The 17,189-nt window shown below is 40.7% G+C and overlaps 1 protein-coding gene across 1 annotated transcript; it reads left to right on the top strand.

The window, feature by feature from the left end:
• Positions 1 to 138: 138 nt before the first annotated feature.
• Positions 139 to 16,118, top strand: LOC146963451 (otoferlin-like). Its single transcript, XM_085767366.1, has 42 exons — positions 139 to 573; positions 1,573 to 1,643; positions 1,959 to 2,079; positions 2,176 to 2,230; positions 2,348 to 2,479; positions 2,587 to 2,649; positions 2,750 to 2,834; positions 2,929 to 3,088; positions 3,258 to 3,444; positions 3,547 to 3,733; positions 3,883 to 4,106; positions 4,493 to 4,601; positions 4,779 to 4,956; positions 5,082 to 5,202; positions 5,298 to 5,398; positions 5,476 to 5,566; positions 5,656 to 5,772; positions 5,871 to 6,023; positions 6,572 to 6,761; positions 6,930 to 7,054; positions 7,153 to 7,287; positions 8,220 to 8,381; positions 8,471 to 8,590; positions 8,712 to 8,873; positions 8,948 to 9,110; positions 9,240 to 9,313; positions 9,507 to 9,533; positions 9,622 to 9,747; positions 9,874 to 9,946; positions 10,838 to 10,950; positions 11,257 to 11,394; positions 11,633 to 11,764; positions 11,904 to 12,031; positions 12,154 to 12,324; positions 12,609 to 12,769; positions 12,919 to 13,061; positions 13,175 to 13,263; positions 13,458 to 13,556; positions 13,719 to 13,960; positions 14,036 to 14,217; positions 14,573 to 14,673; positions 15,630 to 16,118. The coding sequence occupies exons 2-42, from the start codon at positions 1,598 to 1,600 to the stop codon at positions 15,808 to 15,810; spliced, it is 5,367 nt and encodes a 1,788-aa protein (XP_085623492.1). The 5' UTR covers positions 139 to 573; positions 1,573 to 1,597; the 3' UTR covers positions 15,811 to 16,118.
• The last annotated feature ends 1,071 nt before the right edge of the window (positions 16,119 to 17,189 follow it).

The raw sequence follows: 17,189 nt of genomic DNA, 5'->3' as shown, positions 1-17,189 counted from the left end.
TGACATTCCTGTTAATGTGCCAGTATTAGCTAAGTAGCTAGTTTTCAACGTGTCCCTGTGCACAGTGTGAACTGACATTCTGTAACAAAACAACACAACAAAACAAGTGGGTTTATGACACTAACCATTTACAAATGTTGATGGCTGCCTGGCTTTTTAACACCATCACAAAAGAGCTTTAACATTTAACAGAAAATACTTCCTATATATCTCTATATGTATGTATTTTAAGTTTTGTTGTCTTCAGAGTCTCTGTGGATTGGCAGACTCTGTTCACAGTGACGTCCCTCAGCAGGCCCTAGTTATAGTTACCAGTCTCGGGTTCAACACTCATGCACTATTCATTGGTGTATCACATCACACCTGCCCAACTTCAGACTTGCACAAACCCAATTCTTTTCTGTTCAACTTAACTATGTTGCTGTATTCTTACTGTCTAAAATGTTGATGTAGTGTCGCCTCCATTCCAGAAAAACAGGAAAAAAGAAGAAGTTCAGGGGCTGTTTCCCCCACAGGAAAATATCTTTGGAGCTACTTTGAGGGAAGTGGACAAGAGCACTATTTTCTTGTATGGTATGTATAATTTTTTTTAGCATCACTGTGATAAGTAAAGATCAAATGTGGAAGTCCAACATTTACTCAACAGTGTAAGGAACTTCTTTGAGGAGGAATTTTTGTTGTTTGTTGTATTTTTTCAGTCAAGTTGTTGAACTGTTTTGTTTTGTTTGCATACTTGCATTCTAGGTCTGGTGCAGTCATAATTTACTGCTTTTTGGTTAAACATACGTTTTGTTGATACTGCAAAATGCAGCATGAGGGTCAGGGTGTATCATTGTTTTTCTAACCTCTTGATTTTGACTTGGTTTTTAGCTTTGTGACGTTTGTTGAAAGTGTATTGTGATGTTTAGATCCTACTTTATCGTCTGTTTTTCAATTTACACACAGCTCTGAAAATCTAAAGTGGCGACCTCTTATGAGGCATTTAAGGTCATTGATGTAGCTTGGAATTTATTAACACACTCATCATGTCAAAAGATTGCAAACTTTTTAGATATACATTATCTGACAATGTCAGTTGCATTTTGCTGATTGATTATGGCAAATTAATTATTTTGAGTGTTTTTTTCCCCACAATACATGTGAAATGTATCCTCTTTAATGGATGTATTAAGGTCAGCTGATTTGAATAATTGAAAGCTCCTTTTGAAGGCTAAAGCAGGGTGTGCCAGTGCACAGACACCCCTCTGAAAATGTCAGTGTACATGCAGTACTTCAGTTCCATAACGACACACAAAAGTTTTAAATGTTAATAATTAAAGCCTTTCCAATAGCTCTTTTTTGTAGCTTGTAATTATTAGACTCTTCTGACAGCATGATGTTAGAGTTCAGTGTCAGGGTTTCATCTGTGGTTCACTTGTTCTGGTGGTTTGGGCTGTGAAAGATGCATGAAAATGAGCAAATGTAGTTGACAGAATAGATATCTACTGAAAGTAATTGCATCGACAAAATCTGCCTTCTTCATAAATGTGCATACCTAAGGTCAGTTTAATGACTTTGAGTTTTTTTCCATAGAGAACACCAACAACTGTTTTGCACCATGAAACGCAGCAAGCACCGTGGACACAAGGAGGACAGAAACGGAGGTATCAGTAGCTAAGATGGATGACAGAGGATTAGGTTGGAGACAAAGGAAATCCTATCTTAATTTCCAAACTCGCTCAAAGCTGTCTGTCACAGTACATTTCCACAGTACACTAATTCTAATCCTGAAACATGCAAATGCAGTGTAAATGGATTTCCCATATTTCTAGTAGGTTTTCAGGGTCTGTTCATCAGTCCCATAGTTGACTCAATTGGCTCACTGAGTTTCAGAATAAAATATGCTACACTTTCAATGTCAGAGTACTTTTTTTTTAGTACAACTTGTCCATACTGGGTGTCCTTCATTTAAACTCCAGATGAGCCAGCGATTCTGGAGACAGAAAATCTGGATCGGAGTGCGTTCATGGGAGGACCAGACCCAGACACCATTTCACTGGCCTCCGTCACGGCTGTCACCACCAATGTATCAAACAAGAGGCAAGCATTGTTCTGCTGAGTATATTGCTGCCATTGTTAATCATACACATCTTCCTGAAGATTGATACTGATTTCTGACGTGTAATTGTCTCATAGATCTAAGCCAGACATCAAGATGGAGCCCAGTTCTGGAAGACCAGTAGATTACCAAGTAAGACAAAGACAATGCATTTTATTTCTATTTTTACTTACCTGTCAAGACTGTTAATCAATCAGCCAATCCATCAATCAGTCAGTGAGTCAGTGTCACCTGATCTTTTGATTCCAGGTCAGCGTGACAGTGATTGAGGCCAGGCAGCTGGTGGGACTGAACATGGATCCTATGGTCTGTGTGGAGATCGGAGAAGATAAGAAGTACACTTCAATGAAGGAATCAACCAACTGCCCATACTATAACGAAGTTAGTCATTAGAACATGCTGTATCTGTATTCATTTCAATATGTATTGACTACATACTACAGTATCTTAATGGGGAATTTATACAAAAAAAAACTCTTCTCTTTCAGTATTTTGTGTTCGACTTCCACGTCCCTCCAGATGTGATGTTTGACAAAATCCTGAAGTTGTCTGTAAGTCATTTAATTAATTCAGCAGTTTAACGTAACACTGATCCATAGAATTCCTTGTTTTCTATAAAACAAGTGTATTTAACGTTTCAATGTCACTCAGGTGATCCACTCTAAAAATCTCCTGCGCAGTGGAACACTGGTTGGGACCTTTAAACTGGATGTTGGCACCATCTACTCCCAGCCAGGTAAAGGATCCACACAAAATCAGCCTCATTATTACAAATAATAAATACAAACTTTCAGTGTTTGGATCTTTTTTTGTCCTCTTTTCTCTTTCAGAACATCAGTTTTACCACAAATGGGCTTTGTTGTCTGACCCTGACGACATCACAGCTGGATGTAAAGGCTATGTTAAGTGTGATATTGCAGTTGTGGCCAAAGGCGACACTATAAAGACTCCACACAAGACCAATGAGTCTGAAGACGATGACATAGAGGGGTGAATACATTTTCAGTGCCTATATGATGATGTCATTTACAAAAGCTATTTTGAGGATGGACTCTCAGTTAAACCCACTGCTGGCATGAATCTTTCTCAGAACCACAGGGGAGCGTCTGTGTCTTTGTTGTTTCTTATCCAATGTCATCATTGTTCATTTCTGTCTCAGCAATCTCTTAATACCCGAGGGGGTACCTGCAGAGCGACAGTGGGCTCGCTATTACCTGAAGATCTACAGAGCAGAGGGACTTCCCCGAATGAACACCAGCATCATGGCTAATGTCAAAAAGGCCTTCATAGGAGAAAATAAGGACCTGGTTGATCCTTATGTCCAAGTACTGTTTGCTGGGCAGAAGGTGATTTATAGATTATCTAAAAGAATCATTATCCCATTACACTATTGCAAAAATCCCATAATAATGAAGGTAAAAATTATGATTTTAAATATGTGATTACAGGGGAAAACATCAGTTCAGAAGAGCTGCTACGAACCCATCTGGAATGAGCAAATTGTTTTCACTGAGATGTTTCCTCCATTGTGCAAACGCATGAAGCTCCAAATCCGCGACTCTGATAAAGTGAATGATGTTGCCATAGGAACACACTTCTTAGATCTGCGAAAGATTTCCAACGATGGGGACAAAGGTGGTTTATCATTTGCATTTTTTTTTAGAAATATTAGAATCTTGGAAGATTAGATTTAGATATTGATAAGCATGGACGTTTTTATTTATATCTACTCATAACAGAACTTTTCCATCTGATTCACATTTGATCTGTCCTATATCTCAAAGGCTTCCTTCCTACGCTGGGACCTGCCTGGGTCAACATGTATGGCTCCACCCGGACCTACACCCTCATGGACGAGTACCAGGAGTTAAATGAAGGACTCGGAGAGGGGGTGTCCTTCAGGGCCCGGCTGCTTATCAGCCTGGGCGTAGAGATCCTGGACCCCTCCTCCCCTGAAATTACCAGCTCCACAGAGGTGCAGCTGGAGGGAATACCCAACATTTCAGAGGTGGGTCCCTCCCCGGATGAGCAGCCATGCAGAGGAAGTTAATTGTTCCTCCCTGCTGACAGGTCATTGTGCTGCAGTTATTGTGAATTATTTATTGTCTTAATTTAGCCCACCTGGTGCATTATTAAAATGCAGTTTGGATTAATGTGGCTTCTTTTTGTTGCTGGGCAATGTAAGTCACACAGCAAATTCAATTGAGCACAGTGGGACCATATCCACGGGCCCTCAGGTTCTCACTGTCCAACAGCTTGTATTACAGGATTGTCAGAACAGCTGTCAACATTTAATGAATTGAAGTGTCTGGTTTTGGTCTCTAAATTTTAAAAGTGAATAGAGTGGGACAATGTTTGCTCACAATCAGATATTCACGTGTGTTTGTTTCACAGACTGCAACTGGGAAGGTCGAGGAGTTTTTCCTGTTTGGGTCGTTCCTCGAGGCCACGATGGTTGACAGAAAGATTGGTGATAAGCCCATCAACTTTGAGGTTACCATAGGTATTTTCCATTACCTACTCATCAGCAAAGTTTGAATTTGTGTCCTGTTGACTTGTGAGGTCGGAGTTACCAGAATTTATATTGACAGTGTCGTTACTGTGCTTTGTGTTTTGGAGGCCAAATGATGTGCCTGCTTACGATAACAACAATGTAACTGTTAACGCTGCTGTTTGCCAGGTTACTACGGAAACGAGATTGATGGCGTTGCCAAACCGAAATCAAAGGGAAGGAAGGGTGATGGCGACGAAGACGAAACTGAACTGATTCACAACTCCAGCGAGGAGGAGATGGACGATGACGGAGACCTGACTTCAGTCGCAACTACACCTCCCATGAAACCCGTCATCACTGATCGGTCAGGGCAGAAATATTATTGTTACAAAGCAATAAGACTTTTCCCACATAAACATGGCTTGCTGTTGCTGTTCGTTATCATCAGCTGTCTCATTTAAGCTTTCTATTTCTTGTTTTAATTCACAGGAACTACTTCCATTTGCCCTACTTTGAGAGGAAGCCATGTATCTACATCAAGAGTTGGTGGCAGGATCAGAGAAGGAGGCTGTACAATGCCAACATCATAGACAACCTTGCAGATAAACTGGCAAGTCACAGCTGGCCTGTTGGCAGTTGAAGCCTTGAGAAACAAACAAAACAATCAATTATAATGCAAACCTCCATCTCCCTTTACTTCTATAGGAGGATGGACTCAATGATGTGCAAGAAATCATCAAGACAGAGAAAGCCTATCCTGAACGCAGACTGAGGGGCGTCCTTGAGGATCTCAGTCAAGGATGCAGGTACTACAAACATTGTGACAATATGCTGTATTTTTCATGCTATAGAATGGGCACTGACAGGGCTCCTCTTCTTTCAGTCAATTTCTTTCTCTGGCAAACACGGATCAGAATCAGTCTGGCAGAACCAAACTTGACAGGGAGCGAGTGAAGCTGTGCATGTCAGAAGTGGTACGTAGATAAAAGAGATACGTGGCGCTTTTCTCCTTCATGTTGATTGTAAATATTCTTGCTGAATGCTGGACTGTTTCTGACTTTAGGAGAACATTGGCCAGCAAGCTAAAGCCATGAGGTCACAGGTGAAGAAAAGCACAGTGAGAGATAAAATCAAGCTGGTTCAGAACTTCCTCTCTAAGCTGCGCTTCCTGGCTGACGAAGTAAGATCTGCAGTGTCATGTCAACCTCTTGTACACGCATCGGTTGTTTTACATTATTATTTTGTTGTAATCTATTTGTGTATTCTGTCTTCCTGCAGCCTCAACACAGCGTTCCTGATATTTTCATCTGGATGATAAGTAATGGGAAGCGTATTGCTTATGCACGTGTCTCATCCAAAGACATTCTTTATTCCAGCATAGATGAGGAGAGGGGAAAGGATTGTGGCAAAGTCAAGACAATCTTCCTCAGGGTGAGTTTACACTCCACATTGTAAAAATAATCAGAAAGTATCATCATACAGTATGTGATATTACATCATAGATAACATGATCTGATATTTCCTTAAAGGGATAGTTCAGCATTTTGCCAAATTGGCCCATTGCCATAATCCCTATAATTTTAGGAGTAGGTTTGTTACCTTTAATTGTCGGTGCAAGCTATTTTTAAAATGGCAGAGCAGAGCCGCGAGCTGCTCAGAGCTACGTTACAGAGGCGAATGGGATTTCTTGGTTTCCCTTATCAAACTCATCAAATACACAATGCAACAACTCCAAAATGCTCTTGTGGACAAGTTGTGACCTGCACATTCACCACGCTGAGATAATAATGTAACGTTATGAGACAGAGTTGTTTAAAGGTAACAAACCTACTCCTAAAACTATAGGGATTATGGCAATGGGCCAATTTGCCAAAATGTTGAACTGTCCAATTAAAGATTTTCTATCAACGCCTTTTACCATCTGTAACCAAGCTGCTGCCATCACAAAAATAATTATTTAATTTGCCTGATAAATTCAGATCCCTGGAAAGAAAGGCTTTGGTCCTGCTGGCTGGACTGTGCAGTCCAAGATAGAGATTTATCTGTGGCTGGGTCTGAATAAGCAGCGCAAAGACTACCTGAACGGTCTCCCCAATGGATTTGAGGAGAATAAGTTGACCAGAGGCCCTGGCTTCCCCTCCTCACCTCCCATCAGCCTCACCTACATGAGTAAGACCATCAACCAATTCAGTATTCCTCTTATTAACGGTCTCAACTGAAGACTGTCTTTCTAAAATGAGATAACTGACATTGTCTTTGTCATTTACAGTACAAATTTTAAGCTGCCAGTGTTTTGATTTTGTAAAATGACTCATGAATGTCGGCACCTCTCCACAGTGAAACAGATCTTCCAGCTGAGAGTCCACATGTACCAAGCTCGCAGCCTGTTTGCTGCTGACAGCACAGGCCTGTCTGATCCCTTCGCAAGAGTTTTCTTCTCAACACAAAGTCAAGTCACTGAGGTAAAAAAAAACAAAAGACTTCTCAGGAACTCACCTGTCACTCTACAATATGATTTATAGCATATAGGTTCACATTAAATGTTGTGCTTTGTTGCCAGGTGTTGGCTGAGACTCTCTGCCCCACATGGGATCAGCTGCTGGTCTTTGAGAATGTGGAGCTGTTTGGGGAAGCCTGCGAACTGAGGGACGACCCTCCGATCATCGTTATCGAACTCTATGACCAAGACACAGTGGTGAGGGTTGTTGTGAAGTCGTTTCCATTTGATCTAACGTGAGCAAAGAATCTGTGTCCACACGGCTTGAATTTCCAGATAGTCACAGCCTTATCATACTCATCCATCTTTATCACCTAATAATTTAACAGTCTGTCTGTCTTTCACTTGAAATGTGAGACTAAAGATATCACTTAAATACTAATGAGTCTAAAACTAGTGTGTGAGCCGTCCTTAATAATGTTCCACTAAAATGTACCACTTCTGTTTGTGTCAACCTGATATGATTGATATTTGAAAGAATGCTTTTGCTGACTGATGATTTCATATTTGCTCCTGTCAATATCACCATTGTTTTGGACCCTTTGGATAAGTAGAGTGTGGCTTCTGATGGCTTGATGTACTGTAGAGACACTGTAATGTGTGTAGAGAAGATAGTATCAAAAGGCATGCAGGAGGAACAAGATATACGTCAGTGGACTTGTTGCTAATTCCCAACAGTCCATGAGGATGATGGTCTTGTACCTGTTGCATTCCTTTAAGTGAAACTTGTATGTGCTTTTTGTATGTGGCAAACAGAGAATTTGAACTCTTTGTAACCACTAACTGCAAGAGAGATTTAGTAGCAAATGTGTCTGTTTTGCAGTTCACTGGTTATTTTAGGGCTCTTGCTTTTGTTATTCATTTTTCTTTTGGGCTCTTTTATCTTCAGTGTTTTTTTGTTTTTTTAATCTATATGTCTTTGCATCTAGAAACATGTGCATCCCAAGCCATGTTTCTTCCTGCTAACTGGACGAAATAATGACACAACCCTTTTTTAATTAATGTTTTTGATAAAGCCACTGGAATTAAAACACTGAAAAGACTAGACTAAGAAGAACACTCTTTCAAATATTCAAACCAGATGTTTTATGTTGTGGACATTTAAGGATTTTACTGTCATATGCTTCCAGGGCAAAGCTGACTTCATGGGCAGAACCTTTGCTAAGCCTGTGGTCAAGATGGCCGACGAGCACTACGGCCCCCCACGCTTCCCTCCACAGCTGGAGTACTATCAGATCTACCGCGGTAACTGCACTGCTGGAGAAATGCTGGCAGCCTTTGAACTGCTGCAGGTCAGTCATCCAGCTGTGAGCTTGCATGGCTGCAGTTGTCACGTCCTATCAAACAAATCAACATCATGCTCTCTTGTGTTGTGTCTTAGATTGGTCCCAATGGGAAAGCTGACCTGCCTCCCATAGACGGACCAACAGACATGGACCGTGGTCCAATCCTGCCCGTACCACTGGGGATCAGACCCGTGCTCAGCAAGTACAGGATCGAGGTAAAATAAACTGATTCAACTTATGACTCATTTTATTTCGAAGGGGAATCAATTTTCAATCAATTTATTGACCAAAAATGACAATTAAAAAAAAACATTGGTGACCTTCCCTGTGCTCCAGGTTTTGTTCTGGGGCTTGAGAGACCTGAAGAGGGTGAATCTGGCCCAGGTGGATCGGCCTCGTGTTGACGTTGAATGTGCTGGAAAGGGAGTACAGTCGGCTCTGATCCCCAACTACAAGAAAAACCCCAACTTCAGCACCCTGGTCAAGTGGTTTGAAGTGGTACGTCATCAGTTCCTGAAGTTCCTGTAAACTTGTATTTTTAAGTCATCTAACTCCTGAATCCTGTGTGTCAGGATTTGCCTGAGAACGAGTTGCTTCACCCGCCGCTGAACATCCGAGTGGTGGACTGCAGGGCCTTTGGTCGCTACACCCTGGTTGGGTCGAACGCTGTCACCAGCCTGCGGAAGTTCATCTACAGGCCGTCAGACAAGCAGGCCAACAACTGGTCCACAACAGGTGAAAACTGAAAGCTTTTTTTTTTTTAATCTCAGGAACAACAAGTGATAAAGGTGAAAGATGGTCCTTATCATGTCCTTAAGGTTTACATTTGAGAAATATCATTCTTGTCCCTCTCTTACCTTTCAGAGGAAATTATTGTTGTCAACATGGAATCTGAGCCTTCTTATAAGACGAAGGACACGGTGGTCAAACTAGACTCGGTAAGTTTAATCCATTCTACAGAAAGGATATTGTTAAGACAGACAGACAGCTATTGAAACTGCAAGTATACAGAGGCAAAATAAGAAATAGTAAACAGCAAATCAGACAGTGATGAGTGAAGCTGCAGTAATTTGTAATTGTACTGAAAATATTCACGGAATTTTATGTTAATCAATCTGCTTTTTTATCTAGTGCTCCGATGCTGTGGTCAAAGTTGAGGTGAGCTGAAGTTCTGTGGCTGCTTAACTTTTTATGAATCAAAACTGAAAGATTTGATGTAGTTGAGTGGTGCTCTTTGTACCAAAAGGATGATGACGGAAAGGGGAAAAAGAAGAAGAGGAAGAAGGGTGATGATGCTGAAGAAGAGGAACTGGACGAGAGCATGTTGGACTGGTGGTCCAAATATTTTGCCTCCATTGAAACTTTGACAGAGGTGAGAAAGAGGATAAGCGAAACACATTTTGATTCATCAGAACTGGTCACATTTTTGAAGAAAGTTAATCAACTAGCGTTTTAGTTGTGTTGGGGAAATATTTGCAGTGACTTTCTGGTCTTACAGGCACTCAAGGCTCAAGAAGCAGCTCTCTCAGATTCAGAAGACAAAGAGGACATGGATATTTCAGATGGAGGAGGTAAAAGCAGACGACCTTAGATAAAAGTGGCTTGGACTTTTTTTTAAATTCAGTTTCAAAATCTATCCACCATACTTTCATGTGGCTCAGTGTCAGCCCTGTGCTGAAAAGTATCTTCAGGTTATTCTTAACATTTGTATGGGATGTTTAGTGTCCTTCAATGAGTGGAGAGTTGCCAGTGTTTACATGTTTGTCTGTTATGAGCTCACTAACTGTGCTGTTTTCTTCTACAGTGAGTGCGGTAGTGAACCTCGTAGCCCGAGAATGTAGATGCTGCTCCATGTAGATGCTGACATGAATCCAAATATCTATGCGTGGGACAACTGCTTTTCTCTCCCCCATATGTGCATATTAGTTGTATGCCTGCCATGAAAGTTGTCAAAGAAAAGAATTGCAGTGAATAAAAACACAAGACAATGCAGTTTGATGACATAATCAACCTGTATTTCTGTGATATAAAATTAATATGAAACATGTTCGATCCTGTGTTTTGCCGATGAGGCTGCACAGAATCAACTGGTTATTATATGACAATATGTAGTATATAATGCAAATGTACACTGTTGTATGTTGTGCATGTTGCTGTACATATACTCGGACAGTTCACTGTTATGATAAGAGGCCGTCAAGTTGTGAGCTTGTCTTTATTAATGAGCTTTGCAGAGTTCCCACAGCTGCCTGCTGGGAGGATCCTGCCACAGTATCCCCACTGAACTGTATACTTCAACAGTATACAGTTCAATGACATGCTTGCTGTACACAATAACAGCTGGTTTTGGCAACTTTCATGTAGAATTCATGTCTCGAGTGCTCTGCTCCTTCACCCCACCCCAACCCCAACCCCCACCCCGTGTCCCCCTCACTCCGTCCTCACTGCTAACCTGTACTCAGATATCAAACCTGATGATTCTCCTGTAAAAGGCACCAAGAAAGGAAAAGGAAAGAAGAAGAAGGCGGCAGCTGATCCGTTTGAAAAGAAAAAGCCGAAGCTGGATGAGCTGAAGGTACCAAATTGGAGCTGTCACATGCTGCATATGCCAGTTCAAACTAGATGACAAAAAAGTTGTTTGTTGTGCGTGACGAGATGTGATGCGTAAAATGTAACAAAGAGGGAGGTTTATTTTTCTTTTTTTTATATAAGAATTAATGTTGTCAGTGTAAAATAGAAGCTTGGAGTGGTAAATAAAAACCCTTTGTCAGGCATGAATGAATAAGAGCAACATGATTGTACGTCATATTAAGAATCCATGTTTAAAATAAGTTGTTGGTGCATATTCCTATTTTATCTTGTTATTTGTCTTCACAAAAAGGTGTATCCTAAGGAGCTGGAGAGTTACTTTGACAACTTTGAGGACTGGCTGCACAGTTTCAACCTGTTTAGAGGAAAGGGTGGCGATGATGACGACCAAAACGTGACGGACGAGGACAGGATTGTTGGGAAATTCAAAGTGAGACCATTATGTTAACATAATTTACAAAATACACAGTCCCTGATGAGTTTAATTTCAATTTAGTGTACTCAGTTACATCAATGTCAATGTCTTGATTATATTTTGCCTATCTAAAAAGAAAAAGAAAAGTTATTCACAGATGAATGATTTGACATTTAACACCTGCAGACACAGCCGTTTTTTCCCCCAAATTTTTTTTCTATATAGCCATTAATTTGTTTTTGTGTCCCTTCAGGGCTCAATGTGCATGTACAAAGTGTCGGACGATATGTCCAGAGACATGAGCTTTGACTCCAACATGGGAATGTTTCAAAACATCCCTCACAACGATCCCATCAATATCCTCGTCCGCATCTACGTCATCAGGGTGAGATATATATTCTGTACTCTACTCTTGTACACATGTTCATGTGAATACTATTGCACATATACAAAGAGGGCCAGATTCTACCAAAAGCATTTTATTTTGATGATCGGATTTCATACTGTCTGTTCTTTTGTGTCAGGCCACTGATCTGCATCCAGCTGACATTAATGGGAAAGCAGATCCATACATTGCAATCAGACTTGGAAAGACAGAAATCAAAGATAAAGAAAACTACATCTCTAAACAGCTGAATCCTCTGTTTGGCAAGTAAGTCAACCGGCTATATTTCAAAAATGTTTTAAAAAGAAAAAAGTTTTTACCATGTAATGCATGTGTTCAATTTATGCAGGAAAGCTGAACAAATGCCAAATGTTTTTCTATCTGCTCAGATCCTTTGATGTGGAGGCCACGTTCCCAATGGATTCCACACTCACTGTGTCAATCTATGACTGGGACCTGGTGGGAACTGATGACCTGATTGGAGAAACCAAACTTGACCTTGAGAACCGTTTCTACAGCAAACACAGAGCCACGTGTGGTGTCTCATGCAACTACGCCATGTAAGAGTCAAAGAGCCGCCTCTCTGCAGCAGAGAGTGGAAGATTAGGGATAATGGTGGCAAATTATAGTGTCACATAGGGACTCGGGTAGCATTAGCTGACATGTCATTCCATAGCGTATGACATTGACTTTTAAATACTTAATTTCTATATTTATATAGTTGCAACTATATAAATAGGTGGAAAACTCCACATATTTGCCATACGTGGCTTTTGTCTTATTGCTTTACTGTGTGCATGTGCCTGTATTCATGTAACTCCTAAACTGCTGGTCTTTTCTGTAGCCATGGTTACAATGTTTGGAGGGATCCAATGAAACCCACACAGATCCTGGGCAAGCTGTGCAAGGAGGGCAAACTGGATGGGCCTCACTACGGCCCGGCGGGAAGAGTGAAGGTGGAGAACCGTGTCTTCATGGCGCAGACTGAGATCGAGGATGAAAATGGTATCTGTGGATTTCTCCCACCTGATAAACCAATGATGTGCACTAGCAGCGTGTTCTCTGAACCGTTGTAATATTTTAAATTGAGCTATATTCTAAGCTAAATATAAGTAGTATTTAACAACATGGCTTTATTTGGTTGTGATTCTCAGGTTTGAAGAAGCAGACAGATGAGCACCTGGCTCTGACTGTGTTGAATCACTGGGAGGAAATCCCAAAGGCTGGATGCAAACTCGTCCCAGAACACGTGGAAACAAGACCACTGCTCCACCCTGACAAGCCAGGAATTGAACAAGTATGACAATAGATTGAATTCACACCAAATACACATTTTAAGTTTTTTATTATGTTTTTGTTTTGTTTCCATTTACATTAAGACTGTGTTTTCTTGTGTTCAATTGTGATTAGGGAAGGATTGAGATGTGGGTGGATATGTTCCCTAAGGACATGACTGCCCCAGGCCCTGCACTTGACATTTCACCAAGGAAACCAAAGAAGTATGTCCTCTTTTCTGAACGAGGTCACATAATTAGCCTGTGGCACTCATACACACTTTAAAAACTGCCAAGAGGCAGCGCACTGCCTCAGCTTTTATCTAAATAAATGGATACAGAACTGGCTTTCACTTATCATCAGTTATTGATCATATTTTCATTATGTACTGTATCTTGTGTGTTTTACTTGTGTCCAGATTTGAACTGAGGGTGATCGTCTGGAATACTGATGAAGTCGTTCTAGAGGATGATGACATCTTTACAGGCGAGAAGTCAAGTGACATATTCGTGCGAGGGTAATTATGGGCTTGATAAGCTGCTTTTTTTTGCTGTTGCTGTTTTTGCTCTCTGTCTCAGCTGTTTAATGTGCACAGCTGAAATTAAAAATGAAACAGAAATCTACTGTCATTCTGATGGAAAACAATACTTTAATGAATTTATCCCACATCGTCCCCCAGTTGGTTGAAAGGGCAGCAGGAGGACAAGCAGGACACTGATGTCCATTACCACTCCATCACTGGGGAGGGCAACTTCAACTGGCGCTTCGTCTACCCCTTCGACTACCTCATGGCTGAAGAGAAAATCGTCATCTCAAAGAAGGAGTCCATGTTTGCCTGGGATGAGACCGAGTACAAGATTCCTGCACGTCTTAATCTGCAAGTGTGGGACGCCGACCATTTCTCTGCAGATGACTTCTTAGGTACAGTGGGCAGGAACTACTTCTGGTTTATTCCACCATATCAATCAGCCTTTCTTAAATAATATCTCTTTATAGGTGCAATTGAGCTGGACCTGAACCGTTTCCCACGTGGTGCAAAGACTCCGAAGCAGTGCACCATTGAGATGGTGACAAATGAGGCAGAGATGCCCATGGTTTCCATCTTCAAACAGAAGAGGATCAAAGGCTGGTGGCCGTTCGTGGCCAGGAATGAAGATGATGATGAGTTTGAGCTCACGGTAAGTCAACGGTACAAAAACACTAAGAGGCTGCAGCTGTGCAAGTGGGATCATCATTTATTACAGTTCATCCTGAGGGTGACACATTTCACAGCAATCAGTCCAGAAGCTGTTTAGAGATTTCATTTAAAACCGCAAGAGCAAACATCACAGTGGTGTTAGAGGTAAAACCCATCAACATCAGTATGATTCATCCTCTGTAGGCAGAATCTCATGTAAATAAGATAAATTCATGCACCAAAGAGACTGGCTTTCAAATGTCTAAATGTGTAGTTTGACTTCAGTCCCTCTGACTGAAATACTGTCCCTTTTCTGCAATTTAAGCCTGCATCTAATGAGATCCTCCCCCTTGCAGGGAAAAGTGGAAGCAGAGCTGCACCTTCTGACAGGAGAGGAGGCTGAGAAAAGCCCAGTGGGTGAAGGACGCAATGAACCAGAGCCGCTAGAGAAACCAAAGTACGAAGGATGTTTTCCTGTCGCCCCACTGTCCACGTCGTTATCTCACACATTGAACATTCTTCTTTTGATCTATTTTTCTCAGTGACACTGTCCACTATTCTCTGGCTTCTAATTTTACCCCTCCTGCACACACAAATGCTAAGGCTCATATACACATGTACACTCACCAACAACTTTATTAGGTACACCTGCTAGTACCAGCTTGGACTCACCTACGTTCACCAGCTACTGAGACCAGCCTGTCTGGCTAAAACAACCACAGTCTCTTAAATCCCCGCTATCACCCAATCTGATGTTTGAACTTCAGTAGATCGTATTAACCATGTTAAGCACACATTGAGTTGCTGCCATGTGATTGGCCCATTAGATATTTGCATTAACATGCAGTTGAACAGCTGTACCTAATCAAGTGTCCAGTGAGTGTACAAATATGCAAACACATTCAGTTTTAACAACCTAAAGTCCAGCTTAACTCCCAAATTTAACTAGATGGAAAATAGTAAAATATAATAAATCACTAAATATTATGATAAATAAATAAATAAATAGATACATAAATGAAATGATAAATCTCTCATAAAAATGAAATATGAGAACTTAAACATGCATAAAAAAGCATAAACAACGATAAATTTACATAAACAAAATAAATTCCATGAAATGAGGGAAGACATTTTATACGGATTTCCTTCAACCAAGTTCTGGACTTTTACCTAAGATCTTCTTTCTTTACATGGTAAGTTGCTGTTTCCTCATATATTTAGTTTTTCTGCTGAAAATAATCTTAAGATACTGTAAATTGTTTCTCTGTCTTGCCTTTTGCTTTGTCTTTTTGTTTCAGTAGTGTCAGCTGCATGTACATTTAAACTTGACTTTAGGAAAAGGCCAACAGTTAAATGGTCCATTGTGCTTGAGGTCTGTATTACTGAGCATGTGTGTTTGTGTCCCTCCAGCCGCCCAGACACCAGCCTTCTGTGGTTCCTCACTCCCTTCAAAGCCATTAAACACTTGGTCTGCAACCAGTACAAGTGGCTGGCCATCAAGATTGTCACTGCTCTCCTGCTGCTGGCCATGCTGGCTATTTTCCTCTACAGCATGCCTGGTTACATGGTCAAGAAAATGCTGGGAGCTTGAGATGTTGCTCAGACACGTCTGCAGAAGGTTCCAGCAGTTTCACTTAACCAGATGGCCTCTGACTTTCTCTCTTCCTGTTTACTCTCTATCTGCAGCCTCCCTTCAATTCAAGCAGGCTGCGAGTCGTTGTATAAGTATAAAATATACATAAACAAGTATAAAACAACAGGCTTTGAGAATGCTTTCAGGAAAGCTAATTCTCCTCCTCATATTTTAAATGAGTTCATTCAAATGACTGGTCCTGTATTGACATTTAGCCAACAGGTCAAAAAGGTTAATTCTGTTGAGAGATATTCTTTGTTGTCTATTGATCAAATATGTATTTATTAATTTGGGTTCCCATTAGCTGCTACCAAGGTGCCACTCTTACTGGGGCCCACTCATTACATCATAATGCTTGATGATAATGTAAATTAAACTAAAAAGACAATAAACAACAATCAAACTAAAAATAATGACAAATACAGACAACAGTTAAACTACTAATTATGATAGTAACAACAATAGGCACACTGCTTTATCTAAACATACAAAAATCTCAGCTAAAGCCACTAAAAACATCTGATACCGTGACTGAAGAATAAAATATGGCTTGAAAAATCTGATAAAGTCTTATCAAACCACTTTTCATTTTGCCATTTAAAAACAAAAAATAATGATAGTTAATGAAGAGAAACAGCTGAAAGAACCATGTCCAGGTGAACACAGTCTCACCTGGAGCACGACAAGCAACACTGGAAAGCATCAACTCACCAACACAACTGTGTGTGGAATTAAATATAATTTTGCATCCAACATTTGGCCCTGTCTGCTATATTTGTATTCTTCATCCACCCTCCACATCAATAAGAATATAGCCCTACGTGTAAGCAGGTCTTGTGTCAGGTTGTATCAACATGTGGGAACCTCCTCTTTAACATCATGCTCACAAGTAATGGATTCATAATTTAGTTGTAACTTGACTGACTTTTTTTTTTGTGTTAACATTGGTTTATATCTCTGTGCTCCACCAGCCGTCCAGATATTGCCCTCCTCTGGTTCCTCATCCCATTCAAAGCTGCGAAACACCTGGTGTGTGACCAGTACAGGTGGCTGACCATCAAGATCCTCACCGTTCTCCTGCTGCTGGCCATCGTGGCTCTCTTCCTGTACAACATGCCCGGGTACATGGTGAAGAAAATGCTGGGAGCTTGAGTAAAACCCAGCAGATGATAATCTTTTTCAAAGGGTGTGCATTCAGTAATAATTTGTATTTTTTTTTTTGTGAATGTTTTTTTGCAATTTACCATTTGACAGAAATAGTTGATGCCTTATTAAACAAGCACGATTATAATAGTAGTACTAATACGTCTTGAGTGCATTCACCATTGGTTTTTAAT

Source organism: Trachurus japonicus, chromosome 22, assembly GCF_045865225.1.
Source record: "Trachurus japonicus isolate A0001 chromosome 22, Traja_1.0".
NCBI lineage: Eukaryota > Metazoa > Chordata > Actinopteri > Carangiformes > Carangidae > Trachurus > Trachurus japonicus.
Note: the sequence above shows the minus strand (reverse complement) of the source record. Positions and strands in the feature narration are given on the sequence as shown.